Source organism: Mycteria americana, chromosome 7, assembly GCF_035582795.1.
Source record: "Mycteria americana isolate JAX WOST 10 ecotype Jacksonville Zoo and Gardens chromosome 7, USCA_MyAme_1.0, whole genome shotgun sequence".
Classification (NCBI taxonomy): domain Eukaryota; kingdom Metazoa; phylum Chordata; class Aves; order Ciconiiformes; family Ciconiidae; genus Mycteria; species Mycteria americana.
The window spans coordinates 709,763-735,138 of record NC_134371.1 but is presented as its reverse complement, the minus strand read 5'-3'; the positions used below and the strand labels follow the sequence as shown (position 1 = coordinate 735,138).

The following is a 25,376-nucleotide window of genomic DNA, read 5'->3' as shown; positions in this document are numbered from 1 at the left end:
TAAATAAGGCCAGTAGTTTTCTCTGCAATACCATCTCAAATGAAAGTGAATTTACTGCTTTATGCCACATTATACATTTCTAGATTTCAAGTCCTCCTAGTCAGCCAAATCTATTGGAAACTATAAAAGTTAGTGAAGCAGAATTAAAAATGAAAGGTCCTTTGTATTACTCGCTGTGCACATGGTCATACTCACAAGGTAGCACCGCTCTTACCATATTAATTGTGATATTACATTTTCATTGGCTGTCAGACCTTCACACCAAAAGAAGTCAACAGCTGTTACTATCATTTGGAACGTCATGGATACAAAGCTGAGCACCCGACAGATGTAGTAAGTGCTACTTTTTGGGTTGCACACAGAGCCTGATGGAAGCCCCGTACCTGTAAGGAAACCTACCACCCAAGAGCAGCCGGGCTGCAGTCCATGACTGAGGCTCAGACGAAGCTACTCCTATGGGATTACACAGGGACCACCACTCTTAAGACACAGCAATAGTCGGTGGGAAACTACAATGCAATTCTTATCTCCTATTTAAAGTCTGCATTATTAAATGCTGCATTATTAAGCAATCAGTGCTCCTCCGTGTTAAGTCTTCTCCAAGTCACTGGAGAAGCACTGGATCCTCCTCCCACTTCTGTGGCCTCTCTCGAGGTCAAGGATGGAAGGTTTGTTCTGGGTCTGGTCAAAACGTAGATTTAACATCACATTTTCTCACACAGTTTCAGTGTGCCACCTCTATCATATGCAACATGACGCTCAAAATCTGAGCTCTATTCAATGCCTGCCATCCATCTGCCCTATTTCTCCTCCTCAAACTCAACGTATGGCTGCAGCTCAGCCCCTCACTCCACATTTTTCTCCGTTTTGCGCTCTCATGTTCTGTCACCAATGTCACCAGATGCCAGCCTTCGGCACCATTCCTCTGCATCTCCCTGTGGGATGAAAAGCCACTCTTCCCCCTGCAGGGCCCAGGACACCCGGCCTTTCAGCTAACCTGTCTACACCCGCCTGCCCTCCCTCATGCCAGCCCCTTCCCCCAAGTCTTACTTTTGCTCTGAAACTTGGAAGTCATGAGTTATATATGAAAACAATTCTGAAGAAATCAATAGTGTGTATAAAAGCAGCATCCTGAGCACATTTGTCTGTCTGCAGTCTCTCTCGGAAACCAAGTACTTTGTAGCAGGAACCACCTTCCATTCCAGCACGTGCCCAGTGCTTTGGAGCACCACTCTCATATATACTCACACTGCCATCATTTGCGGTCTTCACGACAATGTTTTGCAACCCAGCAGGAAAAATGGCAGGAAATAGGTTCCAAATATGTTCCAGCTGGGCTCACATCAAAACAGGGGCAGTAGATAGCTGTCCTTCAAAGTACATTTTGCTTTAAATAACTACGTCAGTAGGCATACGTCCTAGTGATGGACATCTTATGTACAAAATAAAAGTCCTTACAGGCTTACACGAGTTGCCAGCTGAAAGCAGAGCACACACGACCTCATAACTTGTAGCCTTTTCTGCCAAGAAAAAATAGCCTAAGTTTGTTAAGGGGGAAGGAAACGGAGACAAAAAAAGACAGACGGCATTGCACGTGGCGACATCCTTGCGTGCTTAACCTCGCAGCGCCGCAGCCGACGCGCAGCCGGTGCAGGGAGGCGCCGACATCCAGCGGCCGTTGAACGGCTCCGCAGCCCTTCTCCAGGGCACGGGGCAGAGCTTCGCCTGCCACAGGCGCTCACCCGCCAGCCTGCCCGGGAGGTAAGCAGCTAAACACTACACTGGTAACTCGAATATAGCTTTGGAAGTTCAAATGTCAAAATGCACAAGTACCATCAATGGGGCATTCAGGGCGTCCCAAGGTAACCTCTTCTCTGGCTGCCAAAACTTAAGCTCGAGCCAAGCAACAACTAAACAGTCTTGAAAACTCCAGAGGAGGTTAAGAAACTGCAGATAACTTAAGAGTTTAATTTCATATCAGCTCCAGACTCAGTAAGGTAAGACTGAAACTTTCAAACTTAAGTTTTCTTCTCTCAGAAAGAAGTCAGCATCTTCTTTGCTTCTGCTCTCCCTACAGTCTCCTGTGACTACTGTGCAAACATAGGCACATCGTCACTTACGCATGATAATGCTTTATTCCTACTCAGCATTCTTCGCCTCAGAGTAAAACGTTATGCCGTTAGAAGATAGGTAGCCCTGCAAATTAACTAGACAGACCTTCAGAAAAGTGTTTGGTACCCAGAACTGGGGAGCGCATCTTTAAGAGAGCTGTTTAGGGGCCAAAACAGGCGTGTTTTCAAGGCAACCCAACCTCGAGTCATAAAGAACCATAAAACAAAGGCAATAGCAGCAGACAACCTACAGTAAGAACAGAATAATTACCTTACTTTCAGAAGTCTCCCCACCAATACTGCCTTTTGAAACACAAAGAAACGGTTTGTTTGTACAATGGTAGCTAGAAGTCAGAAAAACTTTTTGGACTACAGAGAGGGAGAAGGGAAAAAAAAAAGATACCAATACAACTGCAGAAGGGCAACAGCACAGAACCGCATCATCTGACCCCAAAAGCAGATGAAAACAAAAAGCCAGCACTCGAATAATAAAGCATATCACACCCCACCCATTTTAAAAATACAAAAACACTTGTGTGTTGAACTCCTGATTTCATGCAAGCATTAGGGTTAAGAACTTTCAACAACTTCATCTGCCTGCTGTAACAGCTCTCCTTCCTCTGTTTCTCTCTCATTACCCTAATAGCATATTTGAAATACAAAGACAACTCTGGCAAGCGTTGCACTCCTACCTACCGGTTCTGAGCTTCACATACAGAGTTTGTTGGCAGGTATCTCTCTCTGGAAATACCTCCAGAGATGTTATCCCCCCCAACACTATATTCTGCTTGTTTATTGCCAAAGTCATTAAAATGCTGATTGGCAATTATTATGCAGTATTTCTGTGCAACAGAGGGTCTTGAATTATGACCATCAATTGCTGAGAACATACAGTCATGAACAAAAAACAGGTGTATTCAAAAAACAAGCCGTTTTGCATAAAAGTTTTTAAAACATTAACAAGAACGGCTATGACAGATTCACTAATATTTTCCACTTTAAGATTTTACTTCAACAGTGTATTGTTAAAGCTGGCTATTTCTTCTTTTCCCCAGACACTTTCCAAGGAAACTCAAGAGTTTGACATTATACATAGGCCCAGCAACATTATCATCTGCACTGCACTGTAGCGGATTGATGCACGGACTCCGATCGAGGGGTAAATCGAAGACCCTCTTTCTGATGTGGTATGTGTGCTTCCCAGACTCTGCTCAGCCCCTCACTAACCTTTCCTGGTCACCCTCAGGTCTCTGGGAACTCACCACCAAGAGCTCCTGCTCTGTCGCACTCCAAAGCTTAATGAGCCAGCCGCACCCCAGGCAGCGGTAAGGCAGGGGGATGCTCCGCTGCAGCCAAGGCACAAACTGTGCCTGGCCAAAGCATGGAGCTAATTCACCTCAGCTGTAACTCAGTTGATTGTAATTATCAGTGCTTTTCATTACTTGAACCTGGGCCCTTAGTACTTCAGTCTTCTTAACCCTTTCACTCCCGCTATGCCTAATTCCTCCTCACTGCACAAAACAAAAAACCAAACAAATAAAAAGTTAAAGATTTCTGATAAAGTTTTTCATGATCTCTGAAAATGGTTCTAGGATCACAGGTAAAAATAATAAAAAACATAAGAGTATGTCATTTTAGAATATTTTACTACACTTAACCTATTAATTTACTACTTTCTACAACAGATGTAAAAGTTGTTATCAAACAATAATCCGGAATTTTACTTGGCAGCACCCAAAAAACAAACCACGAAACCTTGATAGATCATTTCTCCTAAATGAGGTTTACAGCACAGAGAACTAAGAATTCAGTTACAACAGCAAAGAGCTGTTTTCTCTTAATAAACCAAATGTCAAGTAGTAAAGAAAAAATACACCAAGAAAACACAAAGCTTTTGTATCAAATATATGCATACACACAATTCTCCTAAGTGAAAATAAAATCTGTTGTCTACAGATCACAAAGTGAGGGGAGAACGTAGCCATTACCTCTTGGTTATCTTTATTCTGATTTGCCCAGAAAATCTTATGATAAAGTGTCTCCATTGAATTGCTGGAATCTGATCTGTCAAAACAATGCCGGTCCAACACTTCTAAGGTGTGCAAAACTCGGCTGATGGTCACCCCTAGAGATGGGGGGGGGGAGGGAAAAAAAAGGTTTACACAGGAAGACATTGCCTCACATCCGTCAAATCTATTACTAGAATTAATCATGGTTCAACAGGATTCTACTGAAGGAAGAACAACAGATGTAAACCCTAAAGCTCCCAATGTTAGTTTCATTTTTGAGTTGTCTTACCTGCAGTTGATTCTTGGCACTTGTCAAAAGACCACCGCACCTCCACAGCACGACCTCTTTGTTTTATCTGCTGTTCCACTTCATAAATCTTTGCCCGAACCTGTAAAAAAAGATAGTTGCTAATTAGCTAGTGGTGGGAAGTCTCAGTTTTCATTTCAAGCTTGTGACAGCTTCCTCAGCAGGAGCAAGGTACCCTATGGTGTTCCACAACGCTCCCTACGTTTGGGAACAACAAACTGAAGTACGTTCTGTTCAAATGTTTTTGTCTGTTACAAATCATCTTGTACAATAAAATATCTTTTCTTTACATTCAACCCAGCAAAAGTTAACTTTCAGCGTATCTGAAAAATCGCATCTCACAGTACGGTATGCCAAGCTTCCTCTTATTTGCTATTTCACATCTTAAAGTAATTTCAGCTTAGTAACAGAAAACATCTGAATGTAAAAAAAAATCCTGATATTTTCACAAAATCAGTACTTGAATGAAGTACAAAGTAAGGTTATCAAAAACTAGCACAACACTAGTCTTGAAACTAGACCTACAGAAATGTCTAAACTTGGCTGTAGTCCTAATGATCGCAAATCATTATTTGGAATATAAAACAGATCTTAATAATCTGACAATGAAAAAAGCTTACCTGCTGATTAAATGCTGAATTTCCACCTGGCATAGGTAAACTAGATGGAGCAACTTGAAGTAAATCCAGAGGTGAGCCTGGATTAATGTTCTTATTTTCATTCGTGGAATAATTCCACACCAAGGCACTTGGGCAACAGAGAGTTACAGTCTGCAAGCAATAGTACAAAACAGAAGTAATTTCTTTTTCTAACCATGTGTGATAGACAATACCAACAATAAGACAGTCCATGAGGCTAGAATCACTTTTGGTCTAACTCCTACAGTGAAAGAAACAAAAAGACAGGCCTACGCACAATTAGTTTAAAACATCCATTTGAGGAAATTCAATACTATATTATTTTCCTTTTTCATTATTAAAAAAAATATTTAAATATATACATGTTCAATTCCCATTTGTATTGCTTTCCTAACGCTGTCAAGGAACATCACCAAAGGTTAATTTCAGCCAGGTCCTTTCTTTGAAACGTGAATGGGCTTTAGAAAAAAAGAAGTCATTTTGGTGTTCAGCTCACAGAAGGAAGCTACATGTGAAAAATTAAAATTTAAGAAATGAATTAAGATCAACTCTTCTGTCAAGATTTTAAAGCACAAAAGAGTCATTGAAATGCACCATGAATTTAAGATTTACTTCAAAAGAAAGATTTTGCATTGACAGGCTTCAAAACCATCATTTCACAACGGCTTGTCAGCAGGTACCTGTTACCCTGTAGCATTTGGTATTGTACTGAGCAAAAGCAGAATGCTTTGGTGTTTTGGGGTCAGACCTTAAATATCATCTAAAATGATGGAAGTTGATTCATCTTATCGATGTTTATTTTTGAGACTGCTGGATTACTTCTTTGGAAGCTCACCCAGCCAAGATCTGGATTACAAAGCAGCACCTTAGAAAAAACACTGTCTAGAGAAACGCTCCTCCGAAAAGACAGAGCTTGTCCGAGTAATGGCTGTCCTCTGGACCTGCTTGGCAGCGCAAGAAAAAGGGGTGGAAAAAAGAGCAGAGAAAACACTTAGGCATACACAAACCCAAATAGTACAGGAAGAGCAGGAAGGTGACCAGCTGTGCTGCTAGTAGAGAAAAGCAGTAAAGCTGCCAGAGTACACAAGCAGACCCCAGCAGCCCAGGATGGAGACAAACACTGACGTTCCCAGGACAGATCCGTGTTCCAGAGGAAAAAAGTCCCAGCGTGCTGGGAGCCCGACGGGGTCTAACCTCCCGACTCACGCACCCTCAGCAGGGGGAGGGATGCGGATACCCTCCCGCTTTCTTTCCTCAGATAGCACCGACTGAGCCTTCCCCGCATACAGCCCGGCTTGCCTCCAGGCTCTGGACTTCCCGCACTGCGACGACTGTGGGAAAGCATCGGCGCTCGGAAAGGGCGCTGCGTACCACAAGAAAGCACTCTCTTACTGTGGGGGTGCTCCAGCGCTGGAACGGGTTGCCCAGAGAGGTGGTGGAGATGTTAAAAATCCAGCTGGACACGGTCCTGGGGAACCTGCTCTAGCTGACCCTGCCTGAGGGGTGGAGCGTGGACGACATCATCTGAAGGGGTCCCTGCCAACCTCACCCGTTCTGTGATTTTGTGATCCTGCGAGCATCAGCATACTCCTGGTACCACCACCAGGACACCTCTGTGCCACCCCCAGAGACAGACAACTGAGCAGACAACAGCAGGAGGGCTGGAGGAAGTCTCACCAGGTCAGCACTCAGGAAGGCAAACAACCGCAGCTCATCATACAAGTCCTTTTTTAGAAAATAATTACTCTCTTGACGATTCTGCTATTGCCGAGCAACAAGCACAAGTGAACAGTCTCTTCTGTTCCGCAGTTTTAAAAACTGTGGAAGTTGATAAGGCAATATAAACTGCTTGTAATTCTGACAAAACCAAAATGAAGCGGCCTGCAGTGGCACCAAGCATCGGTGACAAGCTGGAAGCAGCAAGGAAATCCTCAAAGGTTAGAGCCTGCAGGAGCCAGTATGGTGCTGTCTCCTGTCCAGCCGCATGCAGCAGACAGTCGGGGTCTGGCAGAACCGCGCAGGTCCGCTGGCAATGAGAACGTGATGAGATGCGCAGAGCATTACCGCAACCAGAAGCACTCCACCGCAGAGGGAAGGCTCGGCCATCCCTGGCAGCGGAGTCGCTCCTTCCCACAGCAGAGGTGCAGACAGACACGGGCAGCACAAGCTTCTCCAGGTGGTTCCACCATCGCACCTCAGCCAGCGTGGAGAATCCACCCTCCCACTCCCCCCAGACCCACTCAGTCCTCACCCTTTAATGGATGCAGGTGCATTTCAAACCACAACTAGCACGCCTTGTCACACCCAAAACCCAGTCTGTTTTCCAATAAACTGAATGGCTATAGCCTTGAAAACAAAGAGCAACAGAACACTGGCCTACCTGCAGCATACAACTAAGTCCATACACCAGTGGACGGTGTTGAGGGCAGGAGAGGAAATCTGGGCAGGCCAGCTGTACCGGGCTCACCACGGGACCAGGGGCAGTCGGACTGGGGGCTGCCAGAGGAGCGTTACTTGGTCCAATAATCACATGAGGAGAGTGTGCAGCTACAAGGTTAGGACCATCGCTTAGCAATAAAGATAGGCGTCTGGCACAAAAATAAGCAAGGCGACGGGATAGGTAAGCTGACTGAACAAACTCTTCCGAATACTGAAATTTAAAAAAATGCATAGTTTACTACACAGTCTACTCCATGTATTCCTTTTCTTTAACAATCTAACATTGGACATGCATAAACTAAAAGGGATCACCTCAGCTATTTAAGAGTCCAGAAGTTAAAAAAGAAAAAAGCAGCTCAAATGCAAATCTATACTTCTGTCTTTTAAAAATTTCATCTGCCCTCCACAACGAGAATCAGCAACAGACAGTACAGTTACAGTCACAGAATCCTTCTACCAATTCAAGTTAAGGTTTCTAAAGCATGAACGTTTTAAAGGTGTTTAGAAATTCCAAACATGCACCGTGTAGTATATTTCCCTAAATGTCCTAAGCAAAAATGTTTATACAGATTTTACGACCACAGATATTAAAATCGTTTAACATGCATGAATCACACTTATACTGATTTGGGCTTTAAAACATGCATGTACCTGCAACATTAGCGGCAACAACAGCTTAAGAAGATCATCATCAGTAGGTCTGATTTTTTCCAAAACATCCAGTATCCATGTCAAATACTCGTGTCTCTCGAGCATTCCTTCCTTAAAGGATTTAAAATAACACATCACATATTAACTGGGAGCACTAAACAAGAAGGTGTGCAATTACAAGTTTTATTTCGTTTCTGGTTTAGCTCTGTCCTGGTTTCAGCTGAGACAGAGTTAATTTTCTTTATAGCGGCTGGTATGGGGCTATGTTTTGGATTTGTGCTGAAGACAGTGTTGATAACACAGAGATGTTTTAGTTGTTGCTGCACTGGTCAAGGACTTTTCAGCTTCCCGTGCTCTGCCAGGTGCAGAAGAAGCTGGGAGGGGACACAGCCAGGATAGTTGATCCAAGCTGCCCAAAGGGCTATTCCATACCACATGACGTCACGCTCAGTATATAAATCTGGGGAAGAAGGAGGAAGGGGGGACATTTGGAGTGATGGCGTTTGTCTTCCCAAGTAACCGTTACATGTCACGGAGCCCTGCTTTCCTGGGGATGGCTGAACACCTGCCTGCCCATGGGAAGGAGTGAATTAATTCCTTGCTTTGCTTTGCTTGTGTGCACGGCTTTTGCTTTACCTATTAAACTGTCTTTATCTCAACCCTCAAGTTTTCTTACTTTTGCTCTTCCGATTCTCTCCCCCATCCCACATGGGGGGAGTGAGCGAGCAGCTGCGTGGTGCTCAGTTGCCGGCTGGGGCTAAACCACGACAGTCCCTCATTACCCATGTCAGCACAGAGCTACCAAGACCCTCAACCACCACTATGCGTGCAGCAACCAGCCGCCATCACAGCAGGATAGGGAAGCAATTGCGTACAGCACCAACCATTTCTGCAGTGGGGATTCAGCAGGCTGCCTGATTTACTGCTGACAGACAGACTCCCTCCCGGCAACCCTTCTGCTATTTCTGTCCTCGGGTAGAAATAACCAGAGGGTCATTCTGTGCTAGAACCGTGTGGAAATGAACAGCCAGGCCACCACTCCAACACCCGAGGCCTCATGTGCCACAGCGGCCTCAGCCTGATCCACAATCATTAAAAACACTCTTAAAAGATGGGATAATATAGCAGAGATGGAATAATTGAGTACATTGCTGCAATTGCAATCAAGCACACTAAGCAAATCAAAGCTTTTTCAGCTAGCAAATCTTTAAAATGAATTAGCATTTACAATTTATGCAAGTCTTATGACAAAAGCTACCAGTAAGTTCTAAAATTGAACTCTCCAAGAATGGTAATCTCAAAAAAAAAAAAAAAATCCATGCACTTCTTAAAGTATTACCTGAAACATATAAAATGACAGTTTTTCATTATATTCCCACTGCTTCAGGGCTTGTTCCATCTCTTGAGGCATCACTACAGAGCTGTTGCCTTGACTGGAAGTCACATGATAAAACTCCGCAACCTTTGCCAGCTGCTCTCGAAGGTATCTGGTTATAATTTGAGTCCATTCTATAAAATAAGTTTACAATTAGAACACTTGAGGTGATAAAAGGTTTCTTTCACAGTGAGAATTGAAACAAACGTGTATTGCCTTTGTCATCAAAAATACTCCTCCAAAATGTTAACCCACCATTGCATAATGCAGCACCTACTGTGAATTAATGGGCTTCGTACGTGCCTCTCCTGTGCACTGGTCTCCAAGCACACGTACTGTCAAGTGTGCAAGTAGCCTGCTAGCTTAGCGTGACATAAAAGCACTGGCACAAGGCACGCCTTTAGGGAATCGCCTGTCTCTTTCATCAGATTTCAGCATTCAGCCACAAAACAGCCTTGAAATAGATAAAATAAATATACTTCATTACTTCCTTCCACCTGGACCTTTACTCTCCTCTTCCTTCCCTTCCAAATACAGCCAACATAAAACTCAACGGGACTTTGCACATGCGATAGGATATAAAACTGTCCTTTCTATAATCACTCTGAAACAGACAACTCCTCCAGATTTTTACTCTGATGAGAATGCAAAAGCTCAGGAGCAGTTTCTTCGGTCAGAGTGACCAGCACAGTGCAGAGGTCTGCAGTAAGACTGATTATCTTTCATTTGTCCTAGATAAGTCAGTAAGTGCTGTTCAGCAAATACACAAACCTACTAAAAATTATCAGTTTTTCTCCCTGCTTCAGCAGTGATTCTGTACTTAGTATAACTTGGAGAAATTAGTGAAGAAAAGTAAACTTGCTTGGTCATATACATAAAGCTTTGGGAAAAGAGGAATTGTAAGGAAGGCATTCTTTTAACAGTAACTGGAACAACCAAGGATATTTGTTAGTATCTCAGAGACAAACATCTGACAGAGCTGTATTTAATCAGCATGCAGCATATTTTAGAAGAGCACGCTTTTATGAATACATAACGCAGTTGCTTTGACAACCTAAGCCTGTTTACTGTCAGAGTTATAGGAACTACCACTCTCACACGCAACTATTTTCTGTTCACTACCCACCTCCGACTTCAGATAGCATGTTCGGTTTTTTTCCCTTTGCATTTCTAATTGGCAGTTCTGTCAACATATACAGACTATATGTTGAATGCTTTTCTATCCAAATCCACTGAAATTTCTGTATGAAGCTAGTGGGTTTTAGTGTTTTCACAGAGCAGTTTAACTACATTTACTTCAAACATTCGCTCACTTTTGGAAAAACTATTCCAAATCCACTACTTCAAACTTATTTCATGTGACAGTATGAAAGAAAAATTTTCCCAAAGCAATTACCAATATCTCTGTGCCACTGAGTTAGAAACAATGCAACTGCCTTTCTGTTACCGGAGGCACAGATATAAAACATTCTGGGAACTGTCAAAGGCTGCTCAGTAACACGCAGCAAACTACTTCCCAAAAAGCAATCAACAACCTTTGCAAAACAGGGAATTTGGACAGAGGACGTACCCCTCAGTAACCTACCTCAGAATACTCGCTGATCAAAGTCACAGGCACCTCAGCCCACAGACACTCTTACTGGCTTCGTTCGCCCTTGCCGTGAAGCGGGTGCCGCCACGGTGCCAGCCCGAAGCAGAGCCAGAGCAGGAGTACCTGCCTACCCCCCAACCCACGCTACCGCCTTGCACCTTCCCAGTCGGCAAAAACTCCTTTTATTTTAAAGAGCTACTACTCCCAGCCAGAGCAAACTAGGTCTAGGTCAATTTATCGCAACAGAGTGGACAACCTTAGCTTTCCTCACTCCCTCCTTACTCCCCTTTCTCTCCCACTCCCAGACAACCCAGAAGGAGGGTGTTTGTTTTAACTACACCCTAACATGTCCCAAGCAAAGGAACAGCCCCAGTCTTGGTGCACAGCATCACCATTTCAGTCCCCCTAGGAGAGCCACAGATGCTCTCTTATCACTAGCAGAGCTACTCACAACAGACTCTGAAAGCAATCAGCCTGCTCTCACTGCCTGCTCCAAGCCTCCTGCTAGGGTTTACCCAAAAAATCCTTACGTCATTCAAGAGAAAAGGGAAGACAACCTGAGAGGCTGGAGAGAGGGGCTGTTTCAGCATCCCTTGGTGCAAAGGACAGAAGTGGAATTTGAGAGAAGGAAAGAGCGAGTCACCCAGCCCCACTCAGCAGTGCCAAAACAGCTCAAAGGAGCCTGAACCCATCCTGTGTCGGAAGAAGAGTGGGGAACTGTGCTAATCTCCCACCAAAACAGCACCAACCTCACTACAGAGAAGGCGACCCCAGCACGGCAGCCTCCAGAGTTCATACGCCAATGGAGGCAACACGGGGATCCACAAGACTTGATACCTGGGCAGGTGTCTCCCTTCTTGCCAGCCACACACACTGCCTCCTCCTTGCTCTCTGTCTCTAAAAATCAGATTGATTTTTTAAAATATTTTTAAAACTATCACCAAAGAACAAACATAGGACCTTTGCTAGAAAATAGAAAATATACTTTTGGGGCTTTAACTAGGAACTCAGAGTGAAAACTAGTGTTACGAGCCTACAAATATTAATACTAATTAAAAAAAAAACCACAAAGCAAAGTTTGAAAGAAACAACAGAACGAGTTGGCAGGAAGAAGTAGACATTGCTCACAGCAGTAGAGATGCTGCTAAACAGCAGTGAAATTGTCTGTTCTGAGCAGTTATTTTGAAAACAAAGAAGGAAAACGTTCATTCCAGACAGTAGAAGAGCTGTAGGTAGCATATATAAATTGAGAGAGTAAAACTACAATTTTGATAATAGTTAAAGCACCTTTGAACACCTTAAAGGTGTTCACTGCTTGGACTACTGGCATGGTGCCAGACAGTGTCATTTAAGGTTAGTTAGTACTCAAAATAAATACATTGCCACCTATGTTCTAATAAATAAGCTTTGAAACGCACATTTCATTCCAGGCTTTCTAAATTTGCAGTTCTGTTCATTCCCTGGTAACATTTATCATAGCACAGCCTTTGCCACTCCTGCCAGCCCTGCAGAGACCAGTGTTGGTGGTGAAGAAGACGCAGCACAGTCCGCTCCTCGGATGCGGCGCCTGGAGACGTAGGGAGGAATCAGCTGGCAGGAGAAGCAGCCAGCAGGGCAGTATTTATGCTGCATGGCTCTTTGCACTCTTCGACATACATTTCTAAGCAAAGCTGATTTAAAAGAATTTTTATTCCCCTTCCCACTACAAAGATTCCTCTCTGGACACCTAGTAACACCAAAGCCATGAACAAGAGGAGCAGGCCCCTTCAGCTATTAGAATGCATTCAGACATTAGAGATGTTTATTTACCAGTATTTGGGTCAGTGGCCTGGCGTTTCTTGATTTTAGCTTCAGAAATAGCAGCGTAGTAGGCACATGTCATTTTGATCAGCCATGCCGCTCGCAGCAGTGGCACAGAATATTTTGCTAAGTAAGCAAAAACATCTTCTTTTTTACTGAGAATAGGAACCTAAAATGAAACAGGAAGCAAGTTAGGGCACAGAGTCCAAACAGCAGCTGGCACCTGTGGGTTAGCCCAGGCCTCCTCTGCTCAGCCCCACGCTACCTGGAGAGCGGCAGACCGCTTCACCAACCTCGGAACCCACTACGCTAATAACACCTATCATCTAGACACAGAGAAAGAGAGACTTGACAAAAAAGGGATACTGCCCCACACTTCCCCCAGGTTTCACCGGGAGCATCCTTCCCCCACTCAGAGATGCCTGCAGGGCCACTAGCAAACTGCTCGACACAGCCAAAGGCATCCAAAGTACAGAAAGAGTCCTGCAAGCTGATCCTCAGAACCTCTCGAAAATGGAAATACATCAAGGTTTTGGGTATGGGTTCAATTACACAGACGCTGCCAGTTTCTTGGGTGCCCCTGGTTCAGAGGAGTCCGTAATAACCAGGGCGCAGCAGGGCAACAGAGCCTGGCCAGCTAATACTGCCTGCACTGGCCACGCACACAACGGGGCTGGTCCCACAAGACTTCCAGGTGAAAAGTCACTCTATTCTCTCACAGCAATCCTTACACCTTTCTGCATAAAGGTAGAATAATTTTAAAACACATTTTTAAAGCAACATATATGAGTGAGAACAAGACATTTCATACCCAGTGGAGACAGAAGGGAGTGGAGGCACAAATGCTACGCTGACTATCCCCTACCAAAAAATCCTCATCACTCCTTCAAGCATACTCAACCTTTCTAAGAGTTCCTGGAGAACAGAGGCACATCAGTGCTGAAGAGAGCAGCAAACAAAGCACTAACCCTTTCCTGTAATGCTCTTCAGCGGTCAGTCTAGGGACTCTACAGAATCAGTTTCAGTGTCTTCACACACCTATTTACTGTTATCAGCAGGTTTATAAATCTGGTTATTAAAAAACAAATAATGAAAAAAATCTCTTTAGCACTTCTATTCACAAAGTTAACCTCTCAGAAAGTTAGGGGGAAACTTAAGTTGGTAGCATGCTTGGCACAGCAAAGCTCTTGTTTTTCTGGCAGCTCTATTGGTGGCAAAGCAGCACACGTTCTTCACCAACTGCGCGGCAACAGACCAAAAACTGGTGAAACTTGTAGCTTCTGTTATTTTGGTCCATTTATGCTCAATACTCTTGGAATAAGAGTTCCTTATTGCAGTTTAATTTATACTCAGAGTAACTCCCAGATACTGTAAGATTAGCTGCTCGTACACAGAGCTTCAGGAAAGAAAGGCATGAATAACAGCATCTTTGTTACTGTGTTCTAGATGCCACCTTGGATGAGTTTTAATGACCACTTCAAATTTATCTTGTACTGCTGTTCTTAACAGCACACAGTATCCAAAAAGATAGCTCAAAATTGCCTTTTCCAGTTACACACAGACTGCTACAAAGCAGCAAGAATTCTTCTCCTTAATTAGAAACTTAAACAAGAATACAACTAATAAGACTGTTTAACAAAGATTGTTAATACAAACACAAATTTAAATGTGAAGACATGCAAAGGGGTTGGAGTTAGCAAGCAGGTTTTTTTAACAATGCATCGGCTTCCTAGCCAATTATTTCCTTGCCAGACAAGAATTTCTCTAAACTGTTCCTTTGCTGGAGAAAGACACCGTTGAAGTGAAGCGTACAGGCAAAGAATCTGGCTGTCAATGAGAGAAACATGCCTGAGCTAAAATTTGGTCATTCAAAGGAACTTTTTACCAGCTAGATCAGAAGTTCCCCTTTGCCCCGGCACCCTCCTTGCAGAGAGGGAACACGCTGCAGAGCAGCAGCTGCCTCCAGCACTGCTCCACATCCAGCACGTTCAGAAATATTGCTCTGTTCTTACAGCCCAATTCAGTACAATCCAATATCCAAGAAATAGAGGAAGGAGTACTTTGGTACCTTTTTTGCTAAAAGAGTCAGTGGTTTACTTCCTGCTAAATCTGTGAACCAGTTGTGAATTGCACTCTGAGACCGAGCAGTAACCAGCCAGTAGTTGTCTTTGGCATTTACTTGTGGTTTCTTCTTTCCTGTGTCCTGGAAAGTGTTAAGTTTTAGCTTTTCCGCTAATATGCTGCTAAAGTAAGCGCCAATCTGGTGGGGAAAAAAAGCAAAACATATATGACAAGCCAGTAAGCAAGCACCTATCATACATTAATGCACAAAGGATTTCCATCTGAATAGATGTAGTCATCACTCTAGTCCAGGCTATCAATCTAATAAAATTACACTGTAATTCCCTGCAGCTAGGAGATGGGGATTCATGATATTAAGCACCCGTGCAACACTTTTGCATTATTATTATAGAAGCTGCGGATCAGCAAAACCAAGCTAAAGATGCCCAGGCCTCAGAGATACCAGAGACGCAGCTGCCATTTACGACGGGTCACCGTGAATGCCCAGAGCCACATCCCTCCAACAGATGAGTGCCTCAGATTTAGGCCCCAATTCAGTGCATTCTAAGAATGTCTCAGAACGTTCCTCCCCTTCTACGCTTGACTATGCCATAAAGTCTGTAAATACATGCTTTACACTTCTATTTAGAACAAACTACACTGTCACAAGAACCGCATTTGTTGTCTTTCCATCATCAGTCACAGCAGGCAGCACTTCAAAGATTTGGATAAGCTAGGAAGTGTTCTGACTTCTGTTCAAAACACCTCCGCTACCACTCGATACCTCCAGAATGAAAAGCTTTGTAAGGTTTGCTTCCCCAGTACTTTCAAACCCAAAACAGCAGAAAAAAGCCCAATAGAGGTTTTACTTCCCATGTAAGCTTATTTACTTTTCAAAATTACTATAATAGAAATTAATTTTTAGGCCTGTCAGTAAGAATAAAATGTTTGATTTTCTAATAAATATATTCATAGTTAAGTAGTTTTAAAAATCTACAAAAAGCTTTTAGGAGACTTTGAACTTATTTTGGTAATTCCACACTTAAATATTCCAAATAACTGTAAGCACTTCCTTGTGAATTTCTGTTTTACTTTTCAAACAGTTATGTTCAATAGTCAAAACACAAATAATTAAAATACAAGACAGAAAGTGCCTGCACATAGCAATTCTAGAAAACAAAATCAGAAGAATGTAATGGGAAAACCTTTAACATTTCAACAATAGCAACCCTGTCATTTACTTGTATCTCTTCTCCTGCTAAAATAAAAGAGCATCACTGTATAAGTAAATTCACATTTTCCAATAATCCATAAAAAGTTATATATTTTAAAAGTCAAACAGCAGAAAATTACTTTGTCTGAAAACATTTTTATAAGCTTCTTGATAACATTCTCCTTCAAAACATTTTCTTCCTGCTTTCCCAACAGAAAAAAAAAAAAAAAGAGAGAGTACATGAATCTGGGCAGATCCCTCAAAGAAATACAGGATAGGGGTTTTTTTCTAAAAAGCTATTATTTTCAATTTGGAGGATAGTAACTAATATTTTAGTGATTTTTATTGCTCTTTTGTATCTCACACTTCTTGACTCTCAAAAAAAACCCCACAGGAGAGCTAAGTTAAATTTCACTAAACAATCCAAGAATGTATTTCCAAGAGACCTGGACAACAGTGACCAGTTTCTCCCGGCAGAAAACAGCCTGATGAAACAGATACAAGACCACAGCAAGTTAAAGATGTGTAAACACTAGGGACTTTCAGGGAAGGAGTCACTACTCTCTTTGTAAGTGAAGCAAATAAAAGAAGAGGAGCAAAAATTAATGTCTCTTCTACAATGAAGTGTGCTAGTTATGTTTTGTTCTTGGCATCCATGTTTTCCTCCGAAGACTGGTAACACTAGGTAGCAGAAACACAGCTCAGCATTCTTATATTAGTTCTGTAATTAACTTTAATACGAAGACTTCCAACTAGAAAGCAAAGCAGTCAAGAACCAAGTACAACCACTGCCAGCTCTGTTCCAATTTCAGTGAGTATACTCAGACCAAAAAGCCCTGTCTTACCTTTGAGGCATTAATGACAATATTTCTCGCAGATCCATGCTCATCTCCAGAGAAGGCAGGCTGATTGCTGAAGCCTTGTTTTACATTCACCGCAGTAAGTTCATCCTGCAAAGAGTGTTTTAAGGGCAAAAAATGAAATGACAATTTAAGAAGTCACACCATTCTGAAAAGCACGTTGTTACAAAGAAAATGTACGTATTTGCTAGTATGTCACACTCTGCATTCACCTGAGCCCTCAGAGCACTCTGCACGTTCACGGGGTTTCAGTGAAGGGGAACACAACGTCATGCCTACCCTCCAGTCCCCATTAAGTGTTCGCCTTACTACAGACTTCAAGGCTGTAACCTGATAAGGATGCCCCTTGATTGCTGAAAGAGGACTGCTGCCCATGAGAATGGTAGCAGGAAACAAGGCCTTGGCAGCCTTCGTAAAACCTGCAGCGCTCCCCAGCCCCCAGCCCTGAATCTTCCTCATGAAAGTGGTGCCAGTCGCCAGCCATCCAGACCAGCGGAGGGAGAGCAGCACATCCTCCTCTCCTCGAGATACACTGGGATCGCTGGACCAGCTGCATTGCTCCACAACAGAACACTGCTGCACACCCCTCGTTACCACCAGAACCCTACGTGTCCCTTCCCCCAGCACGAAAAAATGTTGGCATCGTTGGTTTGTTCAAGTTTAAAGTGTTACTCTTTCAGTTTGTGGCCTCACAACCACCATTGGAGAATCTCTACTCAAATAAGAAACAGACCACCTCTAGCAGAAACAATACCAAGTAAACATCTCCCCCTGTTCCCGCTTCTTCTGGAGTTACTGTCGCAGTGGAAGCATTAGTAGTCTCCTACTACACCATCAACACGCCTTCATTTTGCTGCACATTGGCATTTAAGCAGGCTTAGCTGGATCATGTTCGCAGCAAGAACACAGAACAGACAGAAGTGGGGTCAGCAGGATTAGCTGCAAACACATACCCGAGCCTTCACAAATGCAGACCGTAACTTCCCCAGCAAGCCCCATCCTTCCCTATCTTCACTCCGTGTCTTCGCCAAAGTTCACATTCTTCCACGGAGGCTGTGCAGTTTATTGACTTATTCAGGATGACATGCCTGTCACACTGAGGTTTACCTACGCCAGATGAATGGGCACTTGGCTTGTTTGTTTTTCTTAATCTCCCTCTGAGGAGGGGGCACAGATCTCCCCCAACGAATCAGCTACTTGCCACCAAAGGTACTCTACGCAAGCTCAAGTGGTCCACGGACCACGGGTAGCGGGTGAGGTGTTGGAACAATCCCCGAGATGACTGTGAAATAACCCATGAAAACAAAGAGCAACTGCCGTGCAACCAAGCAAATGAAAATAGGAGAAAATAAAGTTAAGAATGTCACAATTTTACTACAAGATTTTATTACTAGTTTGGGGCAACGTGTCTCCCCAAAAACAGCGACCCAGAAGCTTCCATTTGCTTTCTTCTCTTACGCATTGCAACGCATTTTGCTTTTCAGTATTTTCACAAAGTTTGGGAGCAACACAGAAGACAGTAATGTATTTAGAAGAAATCTAAGCTCTCTAGGGTTTGTGAAGTTAGCAAGCCTCATCTGAATTTTAAATGAAATCAACAAGAAGTGCTGGAACACTCCTCCACCCACACTATCCCCAAGACAGCCTTGAAAACACAGATAAAGGCAGAGATGAAAGTGATCAAAGATATTATAAGCAAATAAATAAAAGGTAAATGGCAAACAGATGGAGATATATGTTACTATTAGTGCCATTTCCACAGATGACCCCGGTTCTGTTATCTTTAAACTTCTCCGCTTTTGAAAAAAGCTGTCTAGATATCATTATGCTGAAAATAACTGAGAACCGTATGTTGTACTGCTAGATCTACCGCTACTGTAGGAACAAGCTGCGGATGGACTGACAACACAAACACATCAGTGTTTTGGTTTTGTCTGGCTCAGATTATTAGCTCAGATTTCTCCCTGCCTTCAGCAGTAGCTCAGAAATTTTAAACACAGAACAGAGCACAGTTGCATAACCAAACACCAACTAGAAACGAAAAGACACGTCATCTGTGAACGCAATGCAGAGAGATACCTTTACAAACAAATTAACAATAAAATGGGATGTTCACAGGAGGTCTCATTACATCTCACTTACACCAGCTCCATTAACAGCTCAGGGTCATTTTCTAAGAGCACAGCTGTGCCCTAGCAGAGGGGAAAGTCTCCCGGACAAACAGGCAGGAACACCAGCACTGCCAAGCTGTACAATGTACCAGGTTAAGCCCGCTTTCACTGGGCTTGGCTTGCAAGCCCTCTCCTAGTGACAGGCACAGGAGCACCGCACGCTGCTGTCACTAAGCGAGCGCGCTGCGCCGCAACACACTGCATCCTCTGGCCTCCTGCAGGGATGTCAAGCTTCCTCTCAAAATGTCAAGCAGGGCCCCAAGCGAGCCCAATCAAGGCTTAAAACCCTTCTGCAATTTTAAATACCCAAATGAGCATTCGGGCCCAAATTGCGTTAATTTGCTTCAGAAAGAATTTTAATTGTTTTGTGCAGGATATTTAAGACCCACCGATACATCTGCAGCAGTCCGTTCGTGAACACAACACGTACAGATGGACATCTTTACAGAAAGAAAGCCCGGCAAGTTCAGGCCGATGTTCACAGGAGCTGAGCATCGTCAGCTCTGTGAGAAGTCAGACCCCAAGGTAAGTCTGCATGCATTCCTTCATCCATCGCAGCTGTGACTCCTGCAAAGCATGCTCAGAGGAGGCCACCTGTAGCACTTACCCAGCCAGCTGCAGTCAGGGCACTCAAATCTAGAGCGGGAACAAATGAACCGACTGTTAGGATCAAGCACTGAGGCGTTCTTGGGTGTTCTGGACTGTATAATTCCATATTAACTTGCTATTAATGAATAGGAATGAGCTCTTTCAACTTAGCATTCTCCTGCTTCCTTGTATTACTGCGGTTACACTTGCTTACTGCAGCACCAAGCCAGTAAGAGAAAAGCAGAAAGCTAATGATTTATAAAGGTTTTGAAAAACTAGGAACTGGCCAGTTTATTCTGACATCTAAGCTGAGCAAACGCACTTTGTAGAGAGCTATACCGGCACTATTTGACAGTCAAAACCAAGGAATTTTTGAAAGGCTTTTTCTCCCTAACCTCAAAATTTTCCTTCAGAAGAGAAATTTAAAAGAAGATCATATTAAACTCATGAAAGCAACAAAACGGCTCTTTTTAGCCAGTCATTACTTTCAGATCCTCTCACATGCTCCATCTTTTGCTTTGTGTTTCTGTTACAGCAGGGCACCTACTTTCAGCAGCTTGGCGCAACCATAGCGTTCGCTTGGAGACCCAAACCCTCTGCAGGAAGGTCCAGGGTTTCACCCTGCGGTGTAGCTGCTGCAGCAGCAACCTTCCACGCACGCTCTGCTTCTGCTATGTTGGGTTTGGTTTGAACAACGAGATCAAAAAACTAACTCCCTAAAAGAGACGGTATAAAATACTGTGCCAGTTATAGATTACTAAACAAGCTTATTTCATTATGAAGAGCGGAATAACAAATTTTAGAGGAGCATTATCCACTCCGAATCAACAGCTTAGAAGGATTAGCCATACGCAACAGCCAACCACAGGCAGAAGCAACTTTTGCCAGAGACTAGGAAGATGACATACTGGCCATGTTATAAACAGATACTGAGAACGAGAAGGAAGATTGGTCTCTTATAATACTGTAGGGCCCAGGAAGACAGGTCTATTCCCAACTGGCATAAGGGGGACACTACTGGAGAGGCCTCTCCGACAGAAACGTCAACTGCTATACCCATCCTACCGGTGAGAAGGTGGTCTGGGCTACTGGTGATTGTAGACATTGGAGAATTGAGCCTTGGAAGGGTCAAACCCTGTGCACTATGTGTGGAGAAGGCAATGAAATTCCTTCTGTCTGAAGGCTATTTCTCAGCATAGAATTATGTCGACTGTGCTTTTTTGTGCTTTGAAACTGAATTCAACTGAAGTTAAAAGCATTACTCATGAGTAAAATCATCAGGATCTGGCCCTGATGATATGGTACATTCAGTGGTTATATCTTTGGCTTGTAATAAACACAATCCGCATTGTATTTTATCCATCTTAGGGAGACTGTAACAATTTATAGCACAGGAAGTGTTAGAAAAAAAGTTGATTCTAACACCTTCAGATGCTCCTGCGAGGGCAGGATTTCCAAACCTACCTTTTGCTCCAGAATCAGCAGCAGGGATTATACAGAGAAAATACGTGCAAAGCGCTGTCCAGTTGTCCTGGTTTCAGCGGGGATAGAGTTAATTTTCTCCCTAGTAGCTAGTATAGTGCTGTGCTTTGGATTTAGCATGAGAATAATATTGATAACACAGGGATGTTTTAGTTGTTGCTAAGTAATGTTTACACTAGTCAAGGGCTTTTCAGCTTCCCATGCTCTGCCAGCGAGGAGGTGCGCAAGAAGCTGGGAAGTTGCACAGCCACGGTAGTTGATCCAAACTGGCCGAAGGGCTATTCCATACCATATGGCGTCATGCTCAGTATAGAAACTGGGGGAGTTGGCCGGGGGCAGCAATCGCTGCTCGGGGACTGGCTGGGCATCAGTCGGTGGGTGGTGAGAGGTTCTATCACTTGTTTTTACTTGGGTTTTGTTCCTCTCTTGCTCTCTCATTGTTTTCCTTTTCATTACAAGTTATTATTATTATATTTTATTTCAATTATTAAACTGTTCTTATCTCAGCCCACGAGTTTTTTTACTTTTGCTCTTCCGATTCTCTCCCCCATCCCACCGGGGGGGAGGGTGACTGAGCGGCTGGGTGGGGCTTGGTTGCTGACTGGGGCCAAACCAGGACACCAATGTTCAAAGAAAACACATTAGAGAAAGAGGAGGAAAACTAATTCCTCCTAATCTTTCTCTTTTAGAGCAGTATCAGGTGTTAAAAGCAGCCCCAGCAGGTAACTGCATTCAAGCAGAAGCTATGGGCTATGCAGTTAGAAGGCTTCCCTTCCGCCACCCCCTTATTTCTGCAGAGAGCGTTTAGCACCCAGGGCGCACGCCAATGCTCCGGGGCTAAGCGCTACCCCAAGCTTTTCATGAGGGACCCTGCAAAGGATGCACATTTCCACCTGGCGCTCCGGTGAACAGGCGCAGGAGCTGGCTCTGGAGCATGAGGGCCCAGTGTCCCTGGAGGTGCTAGCTCCTCGCAGAGAGGGAATTTAGAAAAGCACAGGGCGACAGCTGGCAACACCAACGTCACCAGACAGCCCATTCCCACCTCTACGGGGACCTGTAGCTCCGCATTTGTCTCCTTTTTCAAATGACAGACAGACTTCACCAACGCAAAGGCTGGAACGACACAGGGCTGTATCCTGTAAACGCCCCGTGCAACACGGACTAACGCTGCCCATGCACACGTGGAATGAAGACTTTCCCCAAGCCACATTTCAATCAATTACGTTATGGCAAATAACAATGAGCCTGTTGCAGTTATTTTCTACTTATTAATGCACCCATGTAACATATTTTAAATATTAACCATCTGGGCACTTGCCACTTCCATTCTTATTGTAACTGTCTGCATATTTATAAATGTGTCTGCAAGAATCAATCCACCACCTGACTAAAAATATGCAACAGTCCAGAGCTAAAAATTCATCTCCATACATTGTCATAGCTGAGTCCAGATGCAGTTCCGCAGGCCTGGTCATGATCACACGTAAAAAATACGCATTAGACAAATATTTCTAGTTACTGTAATCACCAAGTTTGTAAATATGATGAGCAGCAGCATAAGGGCAAAAAGATAGAAAGATACTAGAGGTCAAAAATTGAGGTATGTCTCAAAGGATTAGTAATGGACTTGAATACACATCTTTTATTGCGTGTTGTCCAAGCTCCTCTCAACCAGCACTGACCAACAGTCACTCTGATGAGCACTCCAGCCTATGTGAACCAGATGATAGTCCTCGTAAACAACTAACAAATTACCCTTAATTAGCCTCCTTTCTGGAAGTCTCAACAAGACGACAGCTGACCAAGAAGAGAGCAAAGCACCAAGAGCGTTGCATGGCTGCCCTGCTGTACTTGCTCCATTTAACTGCAGCTCGTCCTCATCGTCAGCCTGATGACTTCTACAAGCACCAAATTCACCGGGACAGAAGATGGCCAGGAACACCAGAAGAACAGGACACCCCTGACCAACCACGCAAGAGGCAGGGGTATCTGGCGCACGCGGCTTCGTGTACGAGTCACAACACAGCACGAGGCAAATCTCAGAGTGACCCGTTGCCTTTGGTGGGAGACATGCCATTCACAGAACCCTCCCAGAGGCTTCTTCCACCCACCTACGGAGGGCCAGCAGCCCGGAAGCAAGACCGGGAAGCCAGGCTGGGGAGAGCCTACAACCAACCCCACGGCTTTGCTGGACGTGCCAGCCAGGTCACAGCGCCCACTCGAACTACGTGCTCACCCCCAGCACCGACCACCGACAGGTCTCCGTGGGTTTGGTTGTGGTACCCGGGAGCAGGACAGCCACAGCACAACCCAAGAGTACAAGCTACCGCCCCACTCACCTCTGCTCTGTGTTTTTGGATACATTTCCCAACCTCCAAAACCCTGCAGCCCTCTTTTTCCTCCAACCATGGGGCCCTGCTGTCAGGTCAGAAAAACAGGTGGGCAGCTCAGCAGGTCCACGCGCACCCCAGCCAGCAGCACCTCTCACCCCCTGGGCAGCCTGTGCCCCTCACGGGCCAGGGGTGCCCCTCACGGCAGGTGGCTGTGCCCCTCACGGGCCAAGGGTGCCCCTCACAGGCCCATGCCCCTGATGGACTGGGGTGCCCCTCACAGCAGGTAGCTGTACCCCTCGTGGGTCCATGCCCCTCACAGCAGGTGGCTGTACCCCTCACAGGTCCATGCCCCTCACGGCAGGTGGCTGTACCTCTCACCGGTCCGTGCCCCTCACGGGTCCATGCCCCTCATGGCAGGTGCCTGTACCCCTCACGGGTCCGTGCCCGTACCCCTCACGGGTCCATGCCCCTCACAGCAGGTGGCTGTACCCCTCACGGGTCCGTGGCCCTCACGGCAGGTGGCTGTACCCCTCACAGGCCCCTGCCCCTCACGGCGGGTGGCCCGCCCGGCGGCCCGGCCCCTCTGCCCCACCGGCCTCACCGCCGCCCCGCAAGGCCAGCCCGGCTGCCGGCCGGGCCACGGGCAGGGCGCCGAGGCCGAGGTCGCGGTGAGCGGGACCGCCGCCCCCGCCTCGCCGCAGAAAATGCAAGTCAGCGGGCGGCTCCGCGGCCGCCCGGCGCCGCTCAAAAGTTTCGGCGGAGGCGCCGGGCCGGGAGGCGAGGGCGGCGGCCGCCGCGGGCGGGGGGCGGGCGCGGGGCTGGCGGCCGGGCCCCGGCGCCGCGGGCACGGCGCGGCGCGGGCGGTCTCACCTCCTTCTGGCGCGGGTCCTGCGGGTAGACGTCGGGCGGCCCCAGGCGCGGCCGCTTGAGCGGTCTGTGCTCATAGCTGAGGAGCCCGAAGGCAGCCATGATCGCTCATGTTCGCCGGCGCGGCGGGCGGGCGCTGGAGCGGGCTCCGAGCGCCAGGGAGCAGCACTCGGCGGCTCGCCCCCCGCCTCACCCCCGCCGCGCCGGGGGCGGGCTGCGCGGCGCGGCGGCGGACGGGCGCGGGGGCGGCGCGGACCGGCCCGCCCCGCCCGGCTCCTTCCTTCCCGCGGCAGGTGCCGGCCGGCCGCCCCGGGCCGCCCCCAGCCCTCCCCGCCGCAGGCTCGGCTCGGCTCGGCTCGGCTCGGCTCGGCTCGGCGGCCCCCGCGCTGCCCGCCGCACGGCAGCGGGGCGGTGGCGGGGCCGAACGCCGCGCCGGGCACAGCGCTGAGGCCGGCGGCTGCGGCCGGGGACCCCCGCGCTGCCCCGGGGGGACGGCGAGGAGGGGCTGGGGCGCGGGGAAGGCAGCGCTGCCCGCCGGCCCTGGCGGGGCGAGGCGTTGGGGAGAGCCCGGCGGGGAGCGGGGCGGTCGGCCGTGCTGCCTCCGGGCCCCTTCCAGCCGCAGGGACACAGCACCCTGTCGCCTGTTCCCATTTTTAATCATTCATTCTAGCGGATAAATGATTCGCTCGGGAAAACAACAGCCCGCTGCGGACGAGGCAGGTCCGCCCAGGCTGTGGGTGAGGAGGCCGTCCCCCGGCTGGGCCGCCCCGGCAGCGCTCCCGCGCAGCCCCGCTCACGGCGGGTCCTCCCCCGCTGCCCCCGCGGCTCCAGAGGCACAGGCAGCCTCGTCCTGCCAGCAGGAGCTGTGGGTGCCGGGTAC

General features: G+C 46.2%; 1 protein-coding gene across 1 annotated transcript in view; it reads right to left on the bottom strand.

Annotated features, from left to right (window-relative positions):
* MED12L (mediator complex subunit 12L) overlaps positions 1-24,730 on the bottom strand; it is a 157,249-nt gene extending 132,519 nt beyond the window's left edge. The window contains exons 1-10 of the mRNA XM_075506714.1: positions 24,500-24,730; positions 17,041-17,145; positions 14,990-15,181; positions 12,931-13,090; positions 9,495-9,664; positions 8,156-8,266; positions 7,446-7,715; positions 5,048-5,197; positions 4,410-4,509; positions 4,100-4,236 (exon numbers count right to left, since the gene is read on the bottom strand). Coding sequence (XP_075362829.1) covers positions 4,100-4,236; positions 4,410-4,509; positions 5,048-5,197; positions 7,446-7,715; positions 8,156-8,266; positions 9,495-9,664; positions 12,931-13,090; positions 14,990-15,181; positions 17,041-17,145; positions 24,500-24,598 — 1,494 coding nt within the window. The 5' untranslated portion in view covers positions 24,599-24,730. The remainder of the gene's footprint in view (positions 1-4,099; positions 4,237-4,409; positions 4,510-5,047; positions 5,198-7,445; positions 7,716-8,155; positions 8,267-9,494; positions 9,665-12,930; positions 13,091-14,989; positions 15,182-17,040; positions 17,146-24,499) is intronic.
* Between the last annotated feature and the right edge of the window lie 646 nt (positions 24,731-25,376).